Genomic DNA, 24,944 nt, shown 5'->3' on the forward strand with positions numbered 1-24,944 from the left:
GATCAGAACAAAATGATTGTGGTACTTATTCAGACCAATGAAATGTTGTGAACAAACTTGCTGTTTGTTTATGGTTTTCCTGCTAATCAATGTAATAATATATCTGCTGGTTGAAATACTTGATGTAATTTTATCCAGTCAATGTGTCCTTTATCAAACCTGTATTGTCCTCTTCTGCAACATGCTCTCTTGCAGTCTTCACTTCATTTGGTTGATCACAACTGATTGATTGATAGTCAAACCGGAGAATTGAAGACCCCGCCCCATTATCTTCTTGATCTCTTCCCATCCCACTGGGAATTAGCTTTTATCTCCAATTTACCAGCCTCCATTAACTTTCTTCAACAGAACCAATCTTGGTCAATTTTATTTATAGGGTCAGGTTGTCAGAACATTCTTCACCTTAAGCACTTGTCGTCCATCGTTCATTCTTCTTGGTCCCTCTCCAGCAGTAAACCAAGGTTTAATCAATCATCTGGTTGCATTATCTGCTTGTTGTGGTTATATCACTTGCTAAATCAATTACTTAATTTAGTTACATGTGTGTAGGATAGACAGGCATGAAATGAGAATGGACAAAGGCAGATAAAAAGTTGAGATCATGTTAAGGAACTTTAGTTCCGTAGGTTTTGTTTTACTAATCTGGTATCCAGTCTGATTGTCGCCAGTGGTACGACAGCCCTGTAAAAGTGGCATTGAGAAAAGGTGAATGCAGAGTTGGAGCACTGAGGTTCAGTGCTGCTCGTGATCCAGCTCCGCTTTTCAAGGTGGTGTTGGCACCACCTGAACCTTGCGCTTACTGCCCTTTAGAAAGATTTCTCCAGTCAATGCTAACCTACTTGCCTCATCACTTTGGAATTGAAATTGCTTTATTGTTGTCACAGTGAAAATCTTTGCTGCATGCTGTTCGTACAGCTCAGATCATTATACAGGGCATTGAGGTAGGACAATGTTAAACAATAACAAAATAACAATCCAGAATAAAGCATAATAGGTACAAGGAAGGTGGTTTGCATCCATCTGTCTCGAAGGACAGTGGGTGATGATCATTATCATCACAAGCCTGGGCAGAAGGTATGGAGATTCTGAGATGCCCAGTCATCAAGATTCCCCTCTTGGCCTCACCAGTGCAGTCCAAAGGAAAGCTTATGAAGCAATACGTTTGGCACCAGCTTGGCTGCAGGAGCTGCCGGAAAGACAATCAATGATGTCCAGCGGCCTAATTAAGGGGCTCCACTCCGGATTTGCTGTCTGGGTTTACTCCCGTAGCCTTCGTCTCTCCCACAAGGCAGTGGGGCTATTTACCCATAGCTGAGCGATCTAGTCCACGAGCACCAGGGCGTGTCCACGCACCGGAGAGCCTGCGCGCTGCGTGTACAGAGGCCAGACCTCCTCCCCGTACTCTGCAGTTCAGCCTGAGTCTGAAAGGAGTTCAGTTTCCGTGCGGCGCCAGTGAGGGGGCACGACATAAGGCTTGCTGTTGCAGAGGCTATGTACTGGCAGGGAGAGACTTGCATATTTAGCTCTCCTTTTCGTGCGGCTGCTAGCCAGCGGTGGAAGCTGAAAGTGAGAGCGACAAGCACCACCGACTACACTACTACATTAGGCCTGTAAACAAAAAGGTGCAAGATCAGAATAGCATCGACTATAAGGTCAGGAGTCCAGTTGCTCATACTGGGGAACTATTTAATAATCTTATAACAGCGAGACAAAAGCTGTCCTTGAGCCTGGGGGTGTGGGCTTTCAGGCTTTTGTACCAGTGGAGCGGGAAGTCCAAGGTCGGTATGGTCTTTGATTGCGCTGGCTGCTTTACTGAGGCAGCGAGAAGTAGAGGCAGAGTCCATGGAGGGGAAGCCACATTCTGTGATGGGCTGAGCTGTGTTCACAGATCTCTGTAGTTTCTTGCAGTCAATGGGCAGAGGAGTTGCCATGCCGCATTACAGCTTTGGATCCAACTTTGCAGTGTGCTGATAAAAATGAAAGTTGTCCTGCAGCTCTTAAAGGGGAGGAGTGTTATGTCTGTAGCAGATCATGAGAGGTATCGCAGGAGTGATTCCGGCTTCTTAGGGAAGATAGTGATCTTGCACTGATAGCCATTGTAGAAAGGTTGGTAGTGGGAGTGATAACTTGTATTCATAGAGAATAGGAGACCCTTTAAACCTGTACTGAAAACTCAGTGAATGAGGTTGGCTGGGAAAGTCAGTTAGAGAATATGGGCTCTAAGAATTGGAATGCAATGCCGTGAATTCAGTGACCTCAAGCAAATAAAGACTTTCAACACTACATCCTATCAACTCGTATATTTTAAATAATTCTAGTCGTATTACATCCCCAGCATTCTCACACCAACAATCTCTACTATCCGGGACTCAGATCTTACTCAATGGCTCGTCTCTCGTCCATATCTTTAATGGCTCCAGACACCGAAAGGAACCCAGCCGTGATTGGCACATCATCAAAACAAGATGCACAGCTTGATTAAGCAAGTCTCTGCGAGATTTGCTCTTCAGGGTAGACCTTGGGTGCAATAAAGAGGGAATAACATTTACACAATGTTCAAAGTACATTGTTCAAAGTTCAAAATACACAAAGTATCAGAGAATAACCATCTTCAACTATCCACAAAATAGACATTTTCTCTTTGGAATGAGAGGTGATTTGATGGAGGTGTACAACATGGTAGGGGGCATAGAGTGGACAGTAAATGTCTTTTTCCCCAGAGAGGAAATGATTAACATGAGAAGGCAAAAATTCAAGATGATTGGAAGAAAGTATAGGTGGGATGGCAGAGGTGGAGTTTTAAACACAGGATGGTGGTTGAAGGCAGAAGCTAATACATTAAGGACATTTAAGAGACCCTGATAGGCACATGGCTGAAAGATGAATGGAGGGTTGTGTGAGAGGGAAACATTACATTTGTCTTGGAGTAGGTTCAAAGGTTGGCACAACATCATGGGCCAAAGAGCCTGTACAGAGCTAAAGCAGAAAACATATTAAATACATTGATTTCATCCTGTATATTTTAAGGAGCTCCTAACTCAAACTAAACAAAATGTTATCCTCATTATCCCACGGCTGTCAAAACACTAATCCCATGATTAAAAACTGAATCGTTATATATTGATATTTTGCCTTGTATATGATAAGGATGGATGAAGAGGGTGGGGGGAGAGTTCTTCTGAAACAGAATTGCCTGTTTGGACTAACTTAGCTCAATGGCCCATTTTCCTGTCTTTCAGTTCACAATCCACTTCACACCCAATGCAGTAAAATACACTAGTTGTCATCCTCTTACGAAATTTGGTTCAAAATCTATTACTTCAAGTAAAATTCTGAAAATATATGCATTATACATGGCTATATTATGCATTCAACACCAGCAATTGCAGCTAAGTTGCAGGTTACTAAATTGCAGCAAGAGGGCTGGAAACACGAGCTTCCTGAACATGGATCTGTACAGGATCCACTGAGATCCATTAATATAGGCATCCTGGGCACAGATCAGTACAGGATCCAGCGAAATCCATTGACATAAACATTCTGGGCATGGATCTGTACAGGATCCAGGGAGATTCATTGACATAAGCACCCTGGGAATTGATTTATACAGGAACCTGTGAGACCCATTGTCACAAGCATCCAGGGTTTTGATCTATACAGGAACCAGAGAACCAGAGAGATCCATTGACAAGAACTTCACTAAAATGAATTTAGCCTCAGCTGTTAGAAAACTTTTCTAGAGACAAAATAGAAAAGCCTGTAGTTTCGTTGGGGATCATTTATGATCCAGTGCTGTGATGTCTGTGGATGATTGGTAGAGAGGCTATTTCATGCTGCTTTGGGGGCAGATCAGAAACAACGCTAAGAATAAAACATCTAAACCGCTTGAACATAAAACTATATCCAGAAGGTTTATGACAAACAATGTTCTTTGTCACAATCTGTTTTTCTGTTCCTCAGGTTAACATGTAGCCTAATATCACAGGGGGACCTTAGCGGATTGCCCTACCTTGCAATACCATTTTCATATACTCTGCTTCAGAGTGCCTCTCTCTCTCCTGTTGCTACAGCCGTAACGTCCATAGACAAACAGTTGACCATTGTTATTCCAATGGAGATCCTGAAGTCCATTCAAAGTGCTGGCCAGCATTGTCCTACCTATCCTTTGCCATAATTCACCATCCAGTGTGATATGGAAAGTAACTCATGAGCAATATCAATCTTTCTATTCTTAGAATCATGCAACCTTTCTGGGAATAACTGCCCCACTGACATAAACCCATTATCCAGGAGGAAGAGGTGTGAATCATGCCTTGTGTGGGGAAAACAAATACCGAGGCCTTGTGTGAAGTTAGTGGAGAAGTCCCGAAAATAATCCACGTAGGCTATGGAGAATTTGGCTATCTGCTCCATGAATGGAAGATGTCTGATTACCCCAAATCCAGGTGGTAGCTATGACTCCTAAATCAGGACTACAGCATAGAAACCTGCTCCTTGAGATATACTACAGGAGGAACCTCATTTGTTAAGTGATCCCAGCATCAGCAAGACCAAGAAATTGACTCTGGACTTCAGGAAGGGGAAGATGGGAGATCACATACTGGTCCTCATTGAAGGGTTAGCAGTCAAAAATATGAGCAGCCACAAGAGTCTGGGCATCACTATCTCTGATGATTCATCCTGGGTCCAGCAGGTTGACGCAATTACAAAGAAGGCATGCTGGCAGCTTCACGTCGTTAGAAGTTTGAGGAGATTCACTAGCTCACCAAGGACTATTGCAAATTTCTGTAGCTGAGCCATGCAGAGCATTCTGACTGGCTGCATCAGACTGGTGTGGTGTTTATAGACTCAACCATCTCCATTACAGGCACAACCCTTCCCACCACTGCAGCACCTCATATTCCATCTGGGTAGCCTCCAACCTGATGGCATGGACACTGATTTCTCCAGCTTGCAGTAATTATTCCCCCTCCTCCTTCAGTCTTCTTCCATTCCCCATTCTGGCTCTTCTCTTCTCCTTAGCTGCCTATCACCTCCCCCTGGAGTCCCTTTCCTTCCCTTTCTCCCACAGCTCACACTCTCCTCCTATCAGATTCCATCATGTTTTCTACCTATCACCTGCCAGCTTTTCATTACACCTCTCCATTCCCACCCACCTACCTTCCCCTCACCTGACTTCACCTTCTACCTTGTACTCCTTCCCCTCCCCCACCTTCCTATTCTGGCTTTTTCCACATTCCTCTTCACCTTTACTGAGCACGGGGGCTCCCCAGGGCTGTGCGCTCCGTCCACTGCTGTTCACTCTGCTGACCCACGACTGTGCTGCAACACACAGCTCGAACCATATCATCAAGTTTGCCGATAACACGACCACGTAGGGTCTCATCAGCAAGAACGACGAGTCAGCTTACATAGAGGAGGTGCAGCGGCTAATGGACTGGTGCAGAGCCAACAACCTGTCTCTGAATGTGAATAAAACAAAAGAGATGGTTGTTGACTTCGGGAGGCCACGGAGCGACCATTCCCCGTTGAACATCAACAGCTCCTCAGCAGAGATCATTAAGAGCACCAAATTTCTTGGTGTTCACCTGACAGAGAATCTCACCTGGTCCCTTAATACCAGCTCCTTAGCAAAGAAAGCCCAGCAGCATCTCTACTTTCTGCGAAGGCTGAGTAAAGCCCATCTCCCACCCTCCATCCTCATTACATTCTACAGGGGTTGTATTGAGAGCATCCTGAGCAGCTGCATCCCTGCCTAGTTTGGAAATTGCACCATCTCAGATCGCAAGAACCTGCAGCGGATAATGAGGTCAGCTGAGAAGATCATCCGGGTCTCTCTTCCTGCCATTATGGACATTTACACCACTTGCTGCATCCACAAAGGAAACAGCATTATGAAGGACCCCATGCACCCCTCATATAAACTCTTCTCCATCCTGCCATCTGGGAAAAGGCACCGAAGCATTCGGGCTCTCACGACCAGACTACGTAACAGTTTCTTCCCCCAAGCTATCAGACTCCTCAATAACCAGAGTCTGGATTTACACCAACTTACTGCCCTCCACTGTGCCTATTGTCTTGTTTATTATTTATTGTAATGCTGCACTGTTTTGTGCACTTTATGCAGTCCTGGGTAGGTCTGTAGTCTAGTGTAGTTTTTTTTTGTGTATTGTTTTCACGTAGTTTGATGTAGTTTCTGTACTGTTTCATGTAGCACCATGGTCCTGAAAAACATTGTCTCGTTTTTACTGTGTACTGTGCCAGCAGTTATGGTCAAAATGACAATAAAAAGTGACTTGACTTGACTTGACTTGACCCTACTTACCACCTCACAAGTCTCCACATCCAACACATCACTGACAAAGGGTCTCTGCCCAAAACGTCAACTTTCCATAGATACCACCTGACCTACTGAGTTCCTACTGAAATGCCCTGCCACTTCATCATGACTGATCCAATTTTCTTCTCAACCCCAATCTCCTGCCTTCTTCCTGTATCCCTTCATATCCTGAATCAATCAACCTCTGCCTTAAATATACATAAAAACATGGCCTCCTCAGATGCCTGTGGCGATGAATTCCACAGATTCACCACTCTGGCTAAAGAAATTCCTCATTCCTCAGGATGTCCCCCTGTTCTGAGGCTGTAAAAAGGATCAGTCACAACACAGACCCCTGTGGAACACCACTAGTCACCAGTAGCTAACCAATAAAGGCTCCCCTTATTCCCACTCTTTGCCTCCTGCCAATCGGCCACTGCTTTATCCGTGCTAGAACCTTTCCTGTAATACCATGGGCTCAGAGCTTGTTAAGCAGCCTCATTTGTGGCTTATGTACGTGTTACTCTTGTAATTCCTCTGTATCTTGCTCTATTTATTTATTTAACTATTGGTAGTGATTTTTATGTGCTTGCACGAAACTTCTGCACAAAACAGCAAGTTTCACATAAGAGAGTGATAATAAACCCGATTCCCACCACTCAGTGGATTGACGGGCCAACTGGCTGGGTGTGAGACCTTCCATGACACAAGAAAAATGATTGGGAAAACTGTGCGAAGCAGGGGTGGGAGTGGGAGTGGACAGAACATTAAAGTGACCCTGGAGTGTATTCCTGTCAGATGTGTTGCAGCTGCTTTGACGTGGCACATTGCCATCCATCACAGAAACATGGAATCTAAAACCAGCTTGTGGAATAATTGTTCTCAGTGGCATAGCGGATGTCAGAGGTCAAATGTGTTCCTCTGCTTCAGCTCAGGAGGGTTGGGGTGGAAAGAAAATCAATGCATACACTTCCAATCAGTGCACTGCTGTGGAGCACTCCTCCCTCTCCAGTTTGGCAATTTTATTTTATATTAGCTCCATCAATCTTAAATTATACTGGCAGTTGCCCTTCCATGTTCTGTAACCTGAACAATGAAGAATGCATAGCTCAACAATAAACAAACCATCCTTGAGATGACCCAGATTTTCAATATCTTTTTCACTTGGATTTATTCCACCTGGGTTTCTGGTAGAAACAAGCATCAAGCCAACATTGATAATAAAAGCAACACACACAAAATGCTGGAGGAACTCTGCAGGTCAGGCAGCATCTACGGAGAGAAATGAACAGTCAGTGTTTCAATCTAGGACCCTTCATCAGGACTGGCAGGGAAGGGGGAAGAAGCCAAGGTGGAGTACAAGCTAACATTGGATAGGTGAAACCAGATGGGGGGGGGGGGGTGGGGGGGTTCCTCCTTCTTTACAGAACCTCCCAAAGTGAATTACAGACAGGGAAGTTCTGAGTAAAATTATAATCCATGTTGTAATTTATATTTAAGAAGGAAATCACAGCAAAAAGTGGATATGTGATATCCTTGGTAAATACAGTAAAGGTAAATCAAAAAAAGAATCTGCATCAGCAACAAGAAGACATAGTGGTTATCACAACGCTTTACAGTACCAGTGACCCAGGTTCAATTCCCGCTGCTGCCTGTAGGAAGTTTGTACGTTCTCCCCATGACCGCGTGCGTTTCCTCCAGGTGCTCTGGTTTCCTCCCACGATCCAAAGGTGTACTGGTTGGTAGGTTAATTGTCCCGTGATTGTCCCGTTGTTAAATAAGGTTGCTAGTCAGCGCATCTCAAAGAGCTGGAAGGGCCTACTCCACACTCTATCTCAATAATTAAAATTTAAAAATGATAATGAGGTAGAGTGTCAGTTTCCTTCAGTATCAGTGTGGTAAGATATGTGTGTAGCCTCGGATATGAGTCAGGTTCAAGGTTAATCTACTGCATTTGATGTGGAGAAGGACATGGTGAGCTGAGGGAAGAGAATGGTGATATCCTGAATCCAATCAATATTATGAAGGAGGAAGTTGAGGCAGTCTTGAGGTACTTAGATGAAGATAAATCCCTGGGCCCGACCAGATACACCTTAGAATGTTGTGGAGGCAAGGAAAGAGATTGCAGAGAATTTTGTATATTGCTTAGCCACGGATGGGGTACGAGATGGTAATTAAAACAGTGCCTTTATTTAAGAAGAGCTTTAAGGACAAGTCTGGAACCAACAGGCCAATGCACTTAACATTGATAGTGCAGCAAGATACTGGAAGGGATTCAGATAGACAGGACTTAATTGCAGTTGGCAAGGAAAGAACTGATTAGAAACTGCCAGCATGAGAGTCCAGGTCTCACAAATTTGATCTCAGTTCTTTTTTTTTGAGATGACTGTTGTGAACCTACAAAAAAAATAACAGTGGCCAAGAAGATTGACTGCAATAGGCCAGTGGACAATGTCTACATGGGCTTCAACAAGACCTCTGGCAAGATCCCACATGATAGGCTGGGAGGGGGAAGGTTTGCTCAGGTGTGAGTCATTAAAAATTTTGAGTACAGAATTGGCAGTGGAAGAAGGCAGAGGGTGTCAGTGGAGGGTTGATTTTCCAGGTTGGAAGCCTGCAACCAGTGGAGTGCTGTGAGCACCAGTATTGGATCAATAGGATCAATAGGTGCATTGAATGTCAGAGAAATATATACAATATGCATCTTAAAATTATTCATCCTTCCAAACATCCATGAAAACAGAGGAGTGCCCCAAAGCATGAATGACAGTTAAATGTTAGAACCCCAAAGCCCCTCCAGCTTCCCCTCCCACACACAAGCAGCAGCAAAGCAACGAACCCCCACAAGCAAAAATGCATTTGAACTCTCCACCGAGCACTCAAGCGTGCATCAAAGCATCACTAAAGACAGAGACTTGCAGTACCCCGAAGACTACTCGTTCACCCGGTATTCAACATACCACAGGCTCTCTCTTTCCCTAATAAGGGAAAAAGGAATATCCCCATTTCACGTGTACCCTGTTGTTCATCTGTTCTCCTGCTGTCTTAGTTCTGATGAAGGGTCATGGTCCAAAATGTCAACTGCTTATTCCTTTCCATAGATGCTGCCTGACTTGCTGAGTTCCTCCAGTACTTTGTGTGCATTACCCTGTTGTTTTATATATTTGGATGCGTCATCATTATTCAGTGTCATGATGTAGTCCTCACCAACATTGGTGATGCTGTGGACAATTAAGGAAGATGTGTAGTGGTAGAACAGAGTTCAGATTAACTGGGAAAGTGGACTAGGGAATAGATGATGGATTTTAACTTGGATGATTGTAAAAAGATGTATTTTGGGACTTCAAACCACACCAGGACATACACGGTGTAGGGCAGGACCTTGGAGAGTGTTATTGATCAGTGATACCTTGAGGTATAAGTACATAACGCTCTAAAACTGGAAACACAGAAAGACAAGGTGGTAAAAAGGTCTTAATTGACTGAAGCATTAAGTACTCAAGTTGAGACATCAAATTACATTTGTACAAATAGTTGGTGAGATTGCACATGTGAAGTATAACCAGAGGAAGGGCGTGATTAAGCTAGAGAGGATGCAGAGAAGATTCACAGAAACATTGCCTGCTTTGGATGGTTTGAGATACAAAGCTGATTGGATAGTCTAGGATTGTTTACCCCTGGAGCAAAGAAGGCTGAGGGGTGACCTTATTAAAATCATCCCTTTATAACATCATGAGGGGTTTAAGCAAATAAATAAAGTAGATGGCTAGTCTTTTTACCAAAGGTAAGGGACCCTAAAAGTAGTGTTCAGGTTTAAAAGGTAAGATTTGAAGGATATCCATGGGATACCCGCTCTGTACTTGTGACTGTGGCTAAGCACAGCTCCGATATCATACTTAAGTTTGCCGACAACACCACTGTTGGAGGCTGAATCAAGTGTGATGATGAATCAGCATCTGGGAGGGAGATTGAAAACCTGGCTGTGGTGCCGTATCAACAACTCAATGTCAGCTAGACCAAGGGAATAATTATTGACCTCAGGAGGAGGAAACGGGGGTGGGGGGGGGTCCATAAGCTAATCCTCAAGGGGGAATTCGAGGTGGAGAGGATCAGCAACTTTAACTTCCTCAGAGGACCTGTCCTGGGCCCAGTGAGTAAGTGCAGTTACAAAGAAAGCAGTCAGTGCCTTCACTTCTTTAGGAGCTTGCAAAGATTTGACATGACATCTAAAACTCTGACAAACTTCTATGGATGTGTGATGGAGTATGTTGATTGGTTGCATCATAGCCTGGTGTGGAAACACCAATGTCCTTGAATGGAAAATCCTTCAAAAAGTAACGGTTACACTCCGATCCATCACGGGTAAGGCCCTCCGCACCGAAGAGTACATCTACACAGATCATTGTCGCAGGAAAGCAGCATCTATCATCGGGAACCCCTCAATCCAGGTTATGCTCTCTTCTTGCTGTTGTCATCAGGAAGGAGGCACGGGAGCCTCAAGACTCCCACCATTTGGTTCAGCAACAGTTATTACCACTCAACACCAGAATCTTGAACCAGAGGGATAACTTCTTTCATCTTCACTTGCACCATCACTTAACTGTTTCCACATTCTATGGACTAACTTCCAAGGACTCTTCATCTCAAGTTCACAGTATTTATTGTTTATTTTTTTCTTTCTTTCTTTCTTTTTGGGTATTTGCACAGTTTGGTTTTTTGTACATCGGTTGTCCACCCTGTTGTTGCTGTCTTACATTGGTTCTATTACGGACATTGAATTCATTGAGCATGCCTGCAAAAAAATAAATCTCAGGGTTGTATATGGTGACATACTTTGACAATAAATTTTCTTTGAACTTTGAAGCCTCCTCTTTGAAACAAACTTTGGATCTTTCACATCCTTGTTTCAGTATTTCGTTCAAGATCTAACCTTGTTCAATTAGTTTCTTGTTCCGATATTTCTGGAGCATATATGGATGGAATTAAATTTTGTCAGCTTTTTGAGTGACACGCGTTCATATTCTTGAGGTTTTAGTGTGATATTTAGAGAAATATTGTGAGAAAGAGGCTCCACCCGCTTCTAGATTCTTCCTTGAACCCACAGTCATCTGAGAGTACAACAGCTACACCACAGAAATAGTCAAAACAAAACAAAATTGTAAGAACATAAGGAAGTCACAAACATAAATTACCATTTTCCCTGTACTGTTGCTTATGCCCCAGGTAAAACGAATGTATTCCTATTTATTGCAACATTCAAAAGTATAAGGCTGCCATAAAGACCTGTTGTGTTTGTCCTGGAGACTCATCTCCTACTTTGAGCAAAGTGAGCATTTCTTGCACTGCCTCTGACTGACCCCTGGCCAGGTGTTTGACCATTGACCATTGCTAATCTTCATAGGAAAAACAGTGGCCCACTTGTATGTAACATTCTGTATTTTTTTTACCAAGCAAGCATGAAGGAACAGTGATATTAGCCTCCTCTCCATGGACTCTGTCTATACTGTAATTCTCACAGTGAAGCATCCACCACCCTGGATTCTCTCTCTTATCCCTTCTCCCATCAGGTAGAAGATAAAAAAAAGCCTGAAAGTACATGCCACAAGTTCAAGAACAGCTTCTATGCCACTGACCAGACTCTAAAACACAAATATTGTATGATAAGTTGGATGCCTGATACATATCCTTGTAATGATCATTTGCTTTATCGTTTACGTCCACTGTACTTCTTAGTAGCTTTTACACTTACTCTGCATTGTTACTGTTTTATCTTTTTTGACCTCAAAGCAATGTGTAATGATTCAAACAGTGTTCAAGTCAATCTTTTCACTGTATCTTGGTACATGTGACAATAATATACCAACACCAAAATGTGTCCACACTGGGGATAGTCAGTGGCTTTTAGGAGAAACTGAAGATGTTGGTATTCCACATGCCTTTTTATTGTCATTGCCACACAGTGAATGGACGGGGCTGAGGCAATGTTTTAGTTGCTGTTGTGCATTGTGAACATTACCCTGTATGATAGTCGGGTAGAGACCAGATATTTAAGGTAACAGTGTCAGACCCAATGATGGGAAACATTCTGGCAGGAATTTGTTTTTAACATCTTCATTGTTGGATACACAATTATCTTCACTTAAAATTATACAGAGCTCCAAAACATAATTAAGGAGTAATAAATTGAAGTTTCTGTTTTATTTATCCAAAATAACACTAATTGCACAGGCACTGAAAAATTACTGAACGTTACATTCTACAGATTTTGGAGAAATTACCCTCATTTGTCTGCTGATGAAGAGCAGCATTTGTTTTTGTTCACTTCTGAATCATAGCAAAGCAATCCTTGAACTAGCTGCTTTTTGCAATTTCCTTCTTAAAACATGCCCAAGTTTCATAAAAGTTTAGCCAGAGATTTTCTCGGTGAAATTACCTATTAGAAACAACCTGGTCAATTGAATTTAAGACCCAATTGCACATTGTTTGCTTCTGTTACTGTGATACCAGAGTATTAGGTAAATTAATTATGGCAAATGCTGAAAATCCAATGCAGAACATGCTATGAAAACTCTGCAGACCAGGCAACCTCTGTGGAGAGTTAATGTTTCACATCTACTAAACACTTACAACAGTGCTGAAATCTAAATTCCTCCTTTCTTTCTCAGATGCTGTCTAACCTGTGATCATTCAGTGTTGCTATTACAGCCTAAACTGCTGTTGACTATTAGCTGGTGCAGAGGAGAAGATCCTTGACTGCATTACTCATTGGCCAGAATCATCAATATTTAACAACTGAGCCGCTGCTGAAGATGACTGTAGCTGTTCCTCAAAATACAGAAGTTGATCAACTTCAAAGCAGTCGCTTGGTTTGGCTCCCAACCTCTCCAGGTTCTCCATGACTTCCACCTCCTTGGTGTTCTCGCTCCGTGCCTTCTTCAAATAGTCATAAATTCTCTGGAACAGATCTGCTTCCAGTTTTTGAATGGCTGCTCTAAGATGCAAATACATAAAAAACAAACATATCAATGCATTTTGGAGGGGTAAGCATTTGTAGTATTAATAGTACATGGACAACTGTAAATCTCTAGGAGAAAAGAACTTGCTTTATAAATGTAAAGACATCATAGATTCAAACAGCATACAATCTTCAACCAACCATGTCCATGTCTATTTGTTTTGCTCATCAGCATTATTCCCAATTACCCATATAAGGTCTACATCTTTGTAAATCTTGCTGTTTCAGATGCCTGTCTAATTGCCTCTTAAACATCGATTCCATCTTAACACATAGGAGTAGAATTAGGCCATCAAGCCCATTGAATCTGCTCTGTAATTTGATCATGGCTGACATATCTTTCCCTGTCAACCCATTTCTCTTGCCTTCTCCCCGTCATCTTTAACATCCTCACTAGTCAGACGTATCAACCTCCACTTTAAATATACCCAGTGACTTAACCTCCACAGCTACCCCAATGAATTCCACTCTCTGACTAAAGAAATTTCTCAACTCTGTTCCAAAGGAGCACCCTTTTATTCTGAGTCTCTGCCCTCAAGTCCTAGATTTTCTCAATACTAGAAGCATCCTCTCCATGCCCACCCTTTCCAGGCCTTTCAATATTCCCCTCATCCTTCTAAACTCCAGCAAGTACAGGCCCAGAGCTATCCAATGCTCCTCATATGTTAACTATTTCATCCCTAGAATCAATTTTGTAAACCTTCTGTGGACATTTTCCAAATCCACTCTGTCCATCCTTGGATATGGGGCTCAAAACTGCTCACCATACATCAAATATGATCTGAGCAACACCTTATAAAGCTCCTGAATTGTGTTCTTGCTGTTATATTCTAGTTCTCTTGAAATGAATGGTAACATTCATTTGCTTTCTTTTGGCTACCTCCTCTGATATCAGCCACAGTGTGTGCACGTGGTGGGGGAAAGACATCACCCTCAGAAAATCTTTGAAATTCCTGCCGTTCACCTGAAACCCATTCCCTTTTGTTTTTGGCATAACTAACACAGTAAAAAGATTCTGACTATCCACCCTGTCTGTGTCTCTTCAACCCAGGCAATGTTCCAGTGAAGCAAATCATAAACATAAAAAATTCTGCAGATGCTGGAAATCCAAATCCACACACGTAAAATGTTGGAGTAAATCAGCAGGTCAGGCAGCATCTATTGAAATAAATAAAGGATTGATGTTTCAGGCCGCGACCTTTCTTCAGGACTTGAAAGGAAGGGGGAAGACAACAAAATCAAAAGCTGGGAGGAGGGGAAAGAGGATAAATTAAAAAGTGATGGGTGAAGCTAAGTTGGTAGGAAAGATAAAGGGCTAGAGAGGAAGGTAGGAGAGGAGAGTGGATCATAGGAGAAAGGGACCCAGGGGAAGGTGAAAGGGAGCTGAGAAGAAGTAAGGGGCCAGAGTGGGGTATAGAAGAAGAGGGGAGGAGGAGGGATTTTTTTTTACCAGAAGGAGAAATCAATATTCATTCCATCAGGTTAAAGTCTCCCCCAGACAGATTATAAGGTGTTGCTCCTCGACCAGGAGGGCAGCCTCGTTTGTGGCACAAGAGGAGGCCACAGACTGATGTATTGGAATGGGAATGAGGATCGGAAATAAAATGTTTAGCCACTGGGAAGTTATGCTTTTGGTGGATGGAGCAGAGGTGCTCAACGAAGTGGACCCCCAAATTACAATGCAGAGGAGGTTGCATCAGAGCACCAGACACAATCGAGGACCCCGGCGGGTTCAAAGGTGGATCTCCTCAGCACGATGACATCCTTTCCACAGTGGGTTGACGAGAACTGCACAGGACTCCAAATGTGACTTAAGCAGTGTTGACTTACAATTTAACATTCTGAATTTGATATATCATGCTACCATCTATGAAAGCAACTACGCAACTTTCATACCTGTATGACTATTTTCAGGGACGAAGACTTGTATCCCAAGGGTCCGTCAGATCATCAACACTCTCCAGCACTCTTATCATTCACTGTTTATGTGCTACCGCTTACTTAGCTTCCCAAAATGCAACAACTCGTACTTGTAAGCATTATTCCACTTACCAATTTTCCACCTGATCTACGCCCTGCAGTAACCTCAGGCAACCTTCCTCACGCGAGCGATAAATCCACCAATTCCTGTGTCATCTGAGAACTTACTATTCATACCTCCCACGTTCCCAAGCAGTTAACATACATCACAAACAACAAAGGTACCAGCACTGATTGTTGGTTGGATGCTTCATGCCTGAATCTATTTTGGAATTTAATTTGGATCAATTAGGAGTATTTTAACAGATGGGAGTTAGAAAATGTAGAACAAATTTCAATCATCCAGATGGTGATGCGCTGACTTCAAACAAGCTCCAATGTGAACTTCATAAAATGTACTATATGCTTGATCCAAATTGGCATTTCAATATGCTGCAACATCAATACACCCAGACTTTTTTCTACTTGGTTAACTATTTGATTTATTCATCTAATGACCACTGTTGTTACAGACCTAAATACAAGATATCAATGCAGTCCAAAATAAGGAGCTCATTTAATACATTGTGAGACTATTTCAATAAGATTCAGGAGCAGAATTAAGCCATTTTGCCCATCAAGTTTGCTCTGCCATTCCATCATGGCTGATTTATTATACTTCTCAACTCCACTCTTCTGCCTTCTCCCTGTAACCTTTGATGCCCTGATTAATCAAGAGCCTATTGTTATGAATGTGCCACGACTCTGAGGGGCCAAAGGGTACAAAGTAGCCCCCTCCTTTTCGAGAATCGCAAAATTGCTATTAATTCAGGTCTGGGACCCAGGAAATGAGAGAGAGACGTCCAGAATACACAGGCTTGGAACGTGTCCTGGCCTCAGCAAGGCAGAACCCTTGATAATGGCTATTGTCTCTTGGAGATGGAATTGTGTATTGAGTACTGTACTATTCATTGAAGCTCACAGGGAATGACCAGAGCGGGCTGGTTGAGGGATTGCATCATCCCAACCTGATTGACATCTGAGACCCCGTGAGTAAGGATAAAAGAGGGTCTGGGGAACAACCCCTTCAGACGCACCAGGAGAAATGCTAGAAATCCCGTGACAGCGTTTAATAGCAACTGCCGGTGGGGGGCTCGCGTGCGTCCTTTCCCTTTTCCTGGGATTGGGGCCTTACCACGGAAGAATGGCTTTAGCTAAAGGACCGGCTATACCAACGGAACTCTCGAAGGATCAAAATCATAAAAAGGAAAAGCTGTCAAGATTCTAAAAATCTCTCTTGACTCTAACCAAAGGCTGCAGCCTGAATGAACTGAGTGACTTCTATATTTCCATTGGACAATACATTATCCCCTAGACAACGATAGAGCTTATTTCTTATTATTATTATACCCGCACTGTTAGATTTAGAATTGATGATGTATATTATCCGTATGTTTGCATTGATATTATTTTTGTGTATTTTTATCAATAAATACTGTTAAAAATAGTACCATCAGACTTCAACGGACCTCTCTATCTTTCCTGGTAAGTGACCCAGCTACGGGGTTCGTAACACTATCAACTTCTGCCTTAGATATAGCCAATGACTTGGCCTTTGCACAATCACCTGTGGCAATGAATTTTACAGATTGACCATCCTCTGGTGAAAGAAGTTCCTCCTCATCTCTGTTCTAAATGGATGTCCCTCAGTTCTCAGGCTGTGCCTTCGGGTCGTTGACTCCTCCACTATAGGAAACATCCTCTCTGCATCCACTCTATCTTTTTACATTCCATAGATTTCAATGAGATCCCCCCACCCCCATTCTTCTAAATTCCAGCAACAATATGCCCAGAGCCATCAAGCTCACCTCATATATTAACCCTTTCATTCCTGGCATCATTCTCATGAACCCCTCTCTAGACCCAACAGCAGACCCTTTCTTAGATAAGGGTCCTAAAATTACTTACGAAACTCTTAAGTGCAGTCTGACCAAGATCTTATAAAGCCTTATAACCGTCTCAAAATGAATGCTAAAATTGCATTTACTTTGCTCACCACCAATTCAACCTGCAAATTAACCTTTAGTGAGTCCTGCATGAGGCTCCCAAGTCCCTGTGCATCTCTGAGTTTTGAGTTTTCTCCTCATTTAGAAAATAGTCTATGCCTTTATTCCTTCTGTCAAAGTGGATGACCACAACCACCTCCCTACACTATATTCCATCTACCATTTCTTTGCCTATTCCCCCAATCTGTCTAAGTCCTTCAGCAGTCACCCTGCTTCCTTAACACTACCCATCCCTCCACCTATCTTTGTATCAACCTCAAACTTGGACAGAAAGCCATCAATTCCTTCATCCAAATCACTGGCATATAACATATAAAGAAGTGATCTCAACACTGATCCTTTTGAAACACCACCAATCACCATCAACCAAACAGAAAAGGCCCCATTTATTCTCACTCTTTGCCTCCTGCCAGTCAGCGAATCATTTATCCATGCTAGTACCTTTCCTGTAATACCATGGGCTCTTATCTTGTTAAGCAGACTCGTGTATGGTACCTTGTCAAAGCCCTTCAGAAAATCGAAACCACGTTCACTGACTGACTCTCCTTTGTCCGTTATGAACGTTATTTCTTCAGAGAATTCTAAAAGATTTTTCAGGCAAGATTTGACCTAAAGGAAACCATGCTGACTTTGCCTATCTTATCATGTGCCTTCAAGTATCCTGAAACCTCGTCCTTAATAATAGACTCAAACATCTTTTCAACCACTGAAGTCAGGCCAACTGGTCTATAATTTCCTTTCTTCTGCCTCCCTCCCTTATTAAGGAGTAGAGCAACATTTGCAATTTTCCAATCCTCAGGAACCATTCCAGAATTCACTGTTCCTTGTAAGATCATTACCAATGCCTGCACAATCCCTTCAGCTACTCCTTTCAGAACCCTGGGGTGCCTTCCATCTGGTCGAGATGACTTATCTCCCCCCAGACTTTTCAGCTTCCCGAGCACCTTCTCCTTAGTAATAACAGTGACACTCACTTTTGACACACTGATATTTCTGGCTTTCTACTAGTGTTTTCCACAGTGACGACTGACACAAAATACTTACTAATTTTGTCCACCATTTTTTTGTTCTCTATTGTTCTCCAGCTTCATGTTCCAGTGGTCCAATGACTACTCCCGTCTTACTTTTACTCTTGATATATCTGAAAAATTGTTTTGTATCCTCCTCTGTATTATTGGATAGCTAACCTTCATATTTCATCTCTCCTATCTTTACGGCTCTTTTAGTTGCCCTTTGTTGGTTTTTAAAAGCTTCCCAATTTTCTACCTTCCCACTAATTTTTGCTATATTATATGCCCTTACTTACCTGCGCCTTTCAAACTTCCTCCGGAAACACCAACCATTGCTGTTCTGCCATCATGCCTGTTGGTGTCCCATTCCAGTCAACTTTGGCCAGTTACTCTCTCATGCCCTTATAATTACCTTTACTCCAATTGTAATACTGATGATCCAATTTTAGCTTCTCCTTCTCAAACAGCAGCCCAATGTATTGGTATTTATGTTATATGAACCTTCCCTCCATCGTTTCCCACTTAACTATAATTTGTATATCCTATGCCCATGTGCTTATCCAGTTACCCCCACCCCCACAGCTAAATACCAAGGAGGAGGAACAGGAATAGGCCATTCAGGTCCCCGAGGCTGATCTGCTACCTAGTAGGATCGTGGCTAATCTGAAATACCTCACGTTCACTTTCCTCTACGGTTCCCAAAGGCCTCTGATTCCCCCTCTTGATTAAAATTTTTCTACCTCAGCTTTAAATGTACCCAAGGTGTTTGTCCTCACTACTGCTTTTAGAAAGAAGTTCCGATGAGAAGCAATTCATCTCAAGTTGCTGCAATTTATTGAGAGACCAGATCCTCAGGTTCTGGGCTGGATTGTGAGTGGAAATACCTTCGCAGCTTTTAGCTGATCTATCACCCAAAGAATGTTGTATGTTTCAATAAGATTCTAACATCCAATAAGCAGCCTCGGCCTGTTAAATTACCCTTCTTGGAACAATCTTCCATACTGTGGTCAAGTAAACCTTTCCCTCCATACCTTTCCTTTGGGGGACCAAAAATCATTCAGTTTATTCTCAATGTGATCTTATTTGTGTCCTGTGCAGTTGCAATAAGATTGCCATATTTTTGTGTGGCATCCATTAGTCTCACGAGACCATGGATATGTGCCCCCTCTCTGGGCCGCAGGCCTGGGCAAGGTTGTATGGAAGACTGGCAGTTGCCCATGCAGTAAGTCTCCCCTCTCCATGCCACCAATGTTGTCCAAGGAAAGGGCAAGGGCTGATACAGCTTGGCACCAGTGTCACCGCAGGAGTTGCCAGAACAAGATTGAAGGCAACGTCCGACTGCCTTAGGGACTCCAGCTCCGGATTTGTCCTCAGGGTTTACTCCCGAAGCCTTTCCCATGAGTGGGCATGGCCACAAGACAGCGGAGGTTTGAAATCAGAGTTTTCCCTCTCTTAGATGGACTGCCTTCCCAGGCTGACGAGCTCCATCTACCTGAATCCATATTTTTATACAATGAAATAATGGTTGATAACACATTAGCTTTGGACCCGTGTGCTAGCATTGTCTGTTTCATTATACTCCCTCCGCCACCACCAATCCTCGTGAGCCACAGAATTTTGCAGTTTTCTACAGCATTTGCAGTATTCTGTAGCACTTTCCAGTCTCGCTCCATTTAAATAATACTTTTCTTTCTTCCTTCCAAGCTGAACAGCTTCACATTTTCCCATACTATACTCCATTTGCCAATATTCTGTCCACTTACCGAAGCTAACAATATCCCTAGAATCTCCTTGCCTTCTCCTCACAACAAGGTTTCCCATCCAGTTTTGTATTATCTAGAGATCTGGCAACCATGCTCTGGCTTCCTTCCTCAAAGCCATTAACATGTGTTGTAAACAGCTGCAGTCCAGGCACTGATCTCTGTGGTACCCTTCGGCTCACAGACTGCCAAGTTCAAAAATGACCCCCTCATTTCCTAGGTACTGCTTCTTGCCAGTGCCAGGGGCTATTATTTTGTACAGTTGCAGAAAGGCGTATTTTTTATATTATGATCCCTTGAAATGCTGGGCAATGTTCCACTATCTTTTGCTGTTACCATTACAGTCCAAGTTACCTTTCCTGAGGCACTTAGTTGAACATTTTCTGGTAGTCCAAATATAATAATCTCTTATTTCTTCTCTATGATCCTGATGGAAATTTGAAACCATAAGGCCATAAGACATAGTAGCAGAATTAGTCCCTTTGGCCCATCAATTTTGCTCCACCATTCTATCATGGCTGATTTATTATCCCTCTTAACCCCATTCCCCTGCTTTCTCCCTGTAACCTTTATAAGACCAAGCTCAAAAGAACTGTTAAAAAAAAATCAGACACTATTTCCTCTTCCTGGGGCCATGCTGACTCTCACTGATTATTTTTTTCCAAATATGCTACAAACAATTCCTTTGTAGTTCCATCAAGTTTGTCTCCTTCTTTGAATAGAGTATTCACATTGGCAGATTTCTATTTTCTGCCATATCTTTAGAATCTAAGGATTTCTTGACAACCATTCCTTTCAGAACCAAGCTAGGGAGCTAACTTTCAGTTTTACTGATTTTCCTAACATTCATTCTCTTGTGATAATGTTTAATTCCTCACCATCACTATTCAGTGTTAATGGCTGCTCAAATTACTCATTCATTCATTATGTGCAGTGCCATGACATGGGTAATCATGGTCTTCTACATGAGTGGTTTGCCATTGCCTTCCTCTGGGCAGTGACTTTACAAGATGGGTGGCCCCAGCCATCATCAATACTCTTCAGAGATTGTCTGCCTGGTGTCAGTGGTCGCATAACCAGGACTTGTGACATGCACCAATAGCTCATATGATCATCCACCACCTGGGCTTCTATGCAAATTAGCCTCTACCCTAATAACTGCAAAATATCTATTCCAATTCCTCAGGCATTTCCTTTAACTACTATTCTAGTCTCTCTCCAGGGGAGAAGGTGATGTGGTTTCACTGGACTTTCTCTTCCTTTTTGTACCCATAAAGAAACCCTCACTCTTTCAAGAAGGAGCTAGATAGATATCTGATGGATAGGGGAGTCAAGGGATATGGGGACAAGGCAGGGACTGGGTATTGATAGTGAATGATCAGCCATGATCTCAGAATGGCAGTGCAGACTCGAGGGGCCGAATGGTCTACTTCTGCACCTATTGTCTATTGTCTATTGTCAACACTCAATATTCCCCGACTCTTTTCACAGTCTATTACCTTGAGCAGTTGCAATAAGAATTCCATATTTCATACTATAACTTCTTGAAATAATATTCAATTTCCTATTATCCTTCCCTATTACCTTTACACGTGTAGGTTATCTTTTCTGAGGCAGCTAGTTAGCCTTCATAATATTTTCGCTATCATTTTTTAATCTTTGGATCTTGAGTTTATCCCAGAGCACTGGTAACTTTCACACCATTATATGTTGCCTCTTTCTCCTTAATGACCTTCTGAAACTCCTTGGTTATCCATGACTAATTCATCCCTTAGAAACTTTCCTTTTTTTTGCTGTGTATCATGAATTAGTTCCTTAAATGCCTGCTACTGTTTGCCTACTATCTTTCCAGCTAAGCCATTATCACCACTCTATTTTCATTCCAATGCAGTTCTTTATTTAAATTAATCACAATAGTTTCTGACCAATGCTGATTGATACAAAACGTTATCATTACGATTGCAGCATCATTTATATAACCGGTCATATTATCTATCAGATTTCAAGGCATTTTTCCTGGCTGTCTCCATGTGTTACTGTCACAAACTATCCAAATGCACTCTGTGAATTTATGTCCATAACTGCCCTTTTGACATTATTGCACTTCTCTTTTTACATACAGGTACCTCCAAATCCCTTCTTGCAGCATCTCTCTATGCAACTGGGGAGATAGGGTCATAAAGAAAGCTTTTGGCACATTGACCTTTATTAATCAAAGTACTGAGTATAGGTAATGGGATGTTATGTTGAAGTTACATAAGACACAGGTGAGGCATAATTTGGAGTATTGTGAGCAGGTTTGGAGTTTTGCTTACTTATCTACAGGAACGATGTAAATAAGGTTGAAAGAGTACAGAGGAAACTTACAAAGATGTTACCAAGGCTGGAGGAACTGAAAGATTGAATAGGTTAGGACTTTATTCCTTGAAATATAGAAGGAGATTTGATAGAGGAATCCAAAATTATGAGGGGTAAATGCAAGTAGTCTTTTTCCATTGAAGTTGAATGAGACTATAACTAGAGGTTGTGGGTTAAAGGTGAAAGGTGAAAAGTTTAAAGGGAACATGAGTGGAAACATCTTCGCACAGAGGGTGCTGAGAGTGCGGAATGAGCTGTTCCAAGATCTGTATGCTCCATGACCGCTGGACTAAGTGTGTAAATGTAGGAGGGAACTATGTTGAAAAATAAATGAGCTAGGTTTTCTAAAATTGACTCCTTCTACCTTAGGCCACAAACTTACCAATCACCCCTCGTATCTCAGCTACAGTGTTAAAGTACTTTCCCTCTCAAGCCAATGCTCTCTCCAGCAACACATAGAAAATGTTGGAGTAACTCAGCATAGGTGAGGTAGCAGCTAGGGAGGGGAATAAACAGTCAACGTTTTGGACCGAGACCCTTCGTCAGCACTGGAAAAAAAGGGGGCAGAAGCCAGATAAAGAAGGTGGGGAAGAAAGACCTTTATAGGTTCTCCACATATACAAAGAGAGGTGCAAGTAGTTTATAGGTTTGCTAAAAAGAAACTTTGATTTATTAACACCTAAATCACAAAGTAAGTTATAAAGATTTTAAAATACAATCCTGTATCTGGGGAGTATAGATGCCGAGAATAAAATATGAATTGACAATTATATGCACACACTTCCTGCAATCAGGCAAATTAAGATCATAAATCATCACTTTTACCAAGCAGTAACCTTCTCTGCAGAGTATCTTTGCAGAAAGTGATGCTGTGTTATTCCCCCAGAACACAGATGAGTAATAGGGACTAAAGGATGATATTTTCGCACAGGATTTGGTAAAGCAAGTGCTGAGTGGGAATCACACGGGGCCAGAGCATTCATAATTGGGGATGGGAGAGCACTCAGCAGGTCCAAACCCACCAGCCATGAGAGAAACTGATGGAACGCTCAGGGTCACGGAGCTTCCATCAGGAACGGAAAAGGTAAGCCAACAAATATGTTCGGAGGTGCAGAGAAGGAAGAGCATGATGAGAACAGAGGGGATATTTGTGCTGGTGTGCAGACCAATCGTTTAATAAAAGAGCAGTTGGAGATGGAAAAGTTAAAGAAGAGAAAATGGAACAGAAAAATGCAGCCACATCTGTGGAGAGAGGCAAAAAAAATGTTTGATCTGTATCCCATTAGAGACATTCCCACTGTTCCACCAAACCCTTTCCCTCTTGGCAAGTGAACACAATTATTTTCTAATTTTTCTCCAATTCTGATGAGAAGATCTTCACCTAAAGCATTGGCAGTTTCTCTCCTACTGACACTGCCCAAGCTGCCAAGCACTTCCAACTTTTCCAGCTTTTATGTCAAAATGTTAATATTTGGAACCTGCATTTCTCACAACTGTAACTTCTGCTTAGATTCAGGGAGCTTTATTGTGATTGGAAACTTTCATCCCATCCTAAAATCAGAACTAAAATTTAGCTCAGAATGAGATACAGTAATTTGATTACCCCATGAGAGAACAAGAGGCTCCTTGGATGGGTTCAAGCCAAATATAAACTAATCTATAATGTAACTTTACACACTATTAAATGAACTTGATTTAGATGATCAAATGAATACTCAATAATAGTCACTAAAGTATATGCACAAACTTCCTGCAAACTATATCACTTACCACCTAAGCTTGAAGAAGTTTGGGGATTCATAAATTTATCCCGAAATATACATAACACCATTAACTCTTGATTTACCTGGTTTAAGTTACTAATAAAACAGTGTTTTGTTAACAGCAAAACCAGACTCCAGGTGTGTCCTATTGTTGCTGATACTTTTACAGGGTTGTGTGTATGTAACACTCACTCTTAAAAATTAGCTAGGCCTACTGTGAAGCAAAATTCAGGCAATCTCCATGCAGAGAAAATGGCAAATTTGGAACTTATTTTTGTATCAGCAACTGATGCTCCACCAGTTGCAAATTTGAAATCTTACTTTAATAAACTTGATAACCAAAGTATTAAGGGATTTGGAGCAAAGAGGGTTATATGGAATTAAATCAGAGATCAGCCTTTACCTTATTGTTCATGTCTGCTTAGGATACCCCATCCCTCATTGCTTCAACACCAACAACAATCACAGAGGGCTTTCATATCACGTCTACCTGAAGAATAGGTCGGATCATTCGGGATACTTAGGATGATGAAGACAAAATATGGTGCAAAAAAGGAAGTAGTAAGATACTTCTGGATGAAATGAAATAGTTATAGCACAACAAAAATATCCAAAGAGAATTTCTCAAGAATGTTGTGAAGTAAAAACTGCTGTCAAGTTAGAATGTCCTGGATCAAGCCCACTGCCTAGATCC

At 42.1% G+C, this 24,944-nt stretch overlaps 1 protein-coding gene across 7 annotated transcripts in view; it reads right to left on the minus strand.

The window, feature by feature from the left end:
• Positions 1-12,487: 12,487 nt before the first annotated feature.
• nek11 (NIMA-related kinase 11) overlaps positions 12,488-24,944 on the minus strand; it is a 307,189-nt gene continuing 294,732 nt past the window's right edge. For 6 of the 7 annotated variants that reach the window (XM_059945210.1, XM_059945211.1, XM_059945212.1 and 3 more), the window contains one exon: positions 12,488-13,310. In XM_059945210.1, the coding sequence (XP_059801193.1) occupies positions 13,082-13,310 (229 nt within the window). In that variant the 3' untranslated portion in view covers positions 12,488-13,081. The remainder of the gene's footprint in view (positions 13,311-24,944) is intronic. The other variant, XM_059945213.1, reaches the window with a different exon arrangement.

Source organism: Hypanus sabinus, chromosome 20, assembly GCF_030144855.1.
Source record: "Hypanus sabinus isolate sHypSab1 chromosome 20, sHypSab1.hap1, whole genome shotgun sequence".
Lineage (NCBI taxonomy): Eukaryota > Metazoa > Chordata > Chondrichthyes > Myliobatiformes > Dasyatidae > Hypanus > Hypanus sabinus.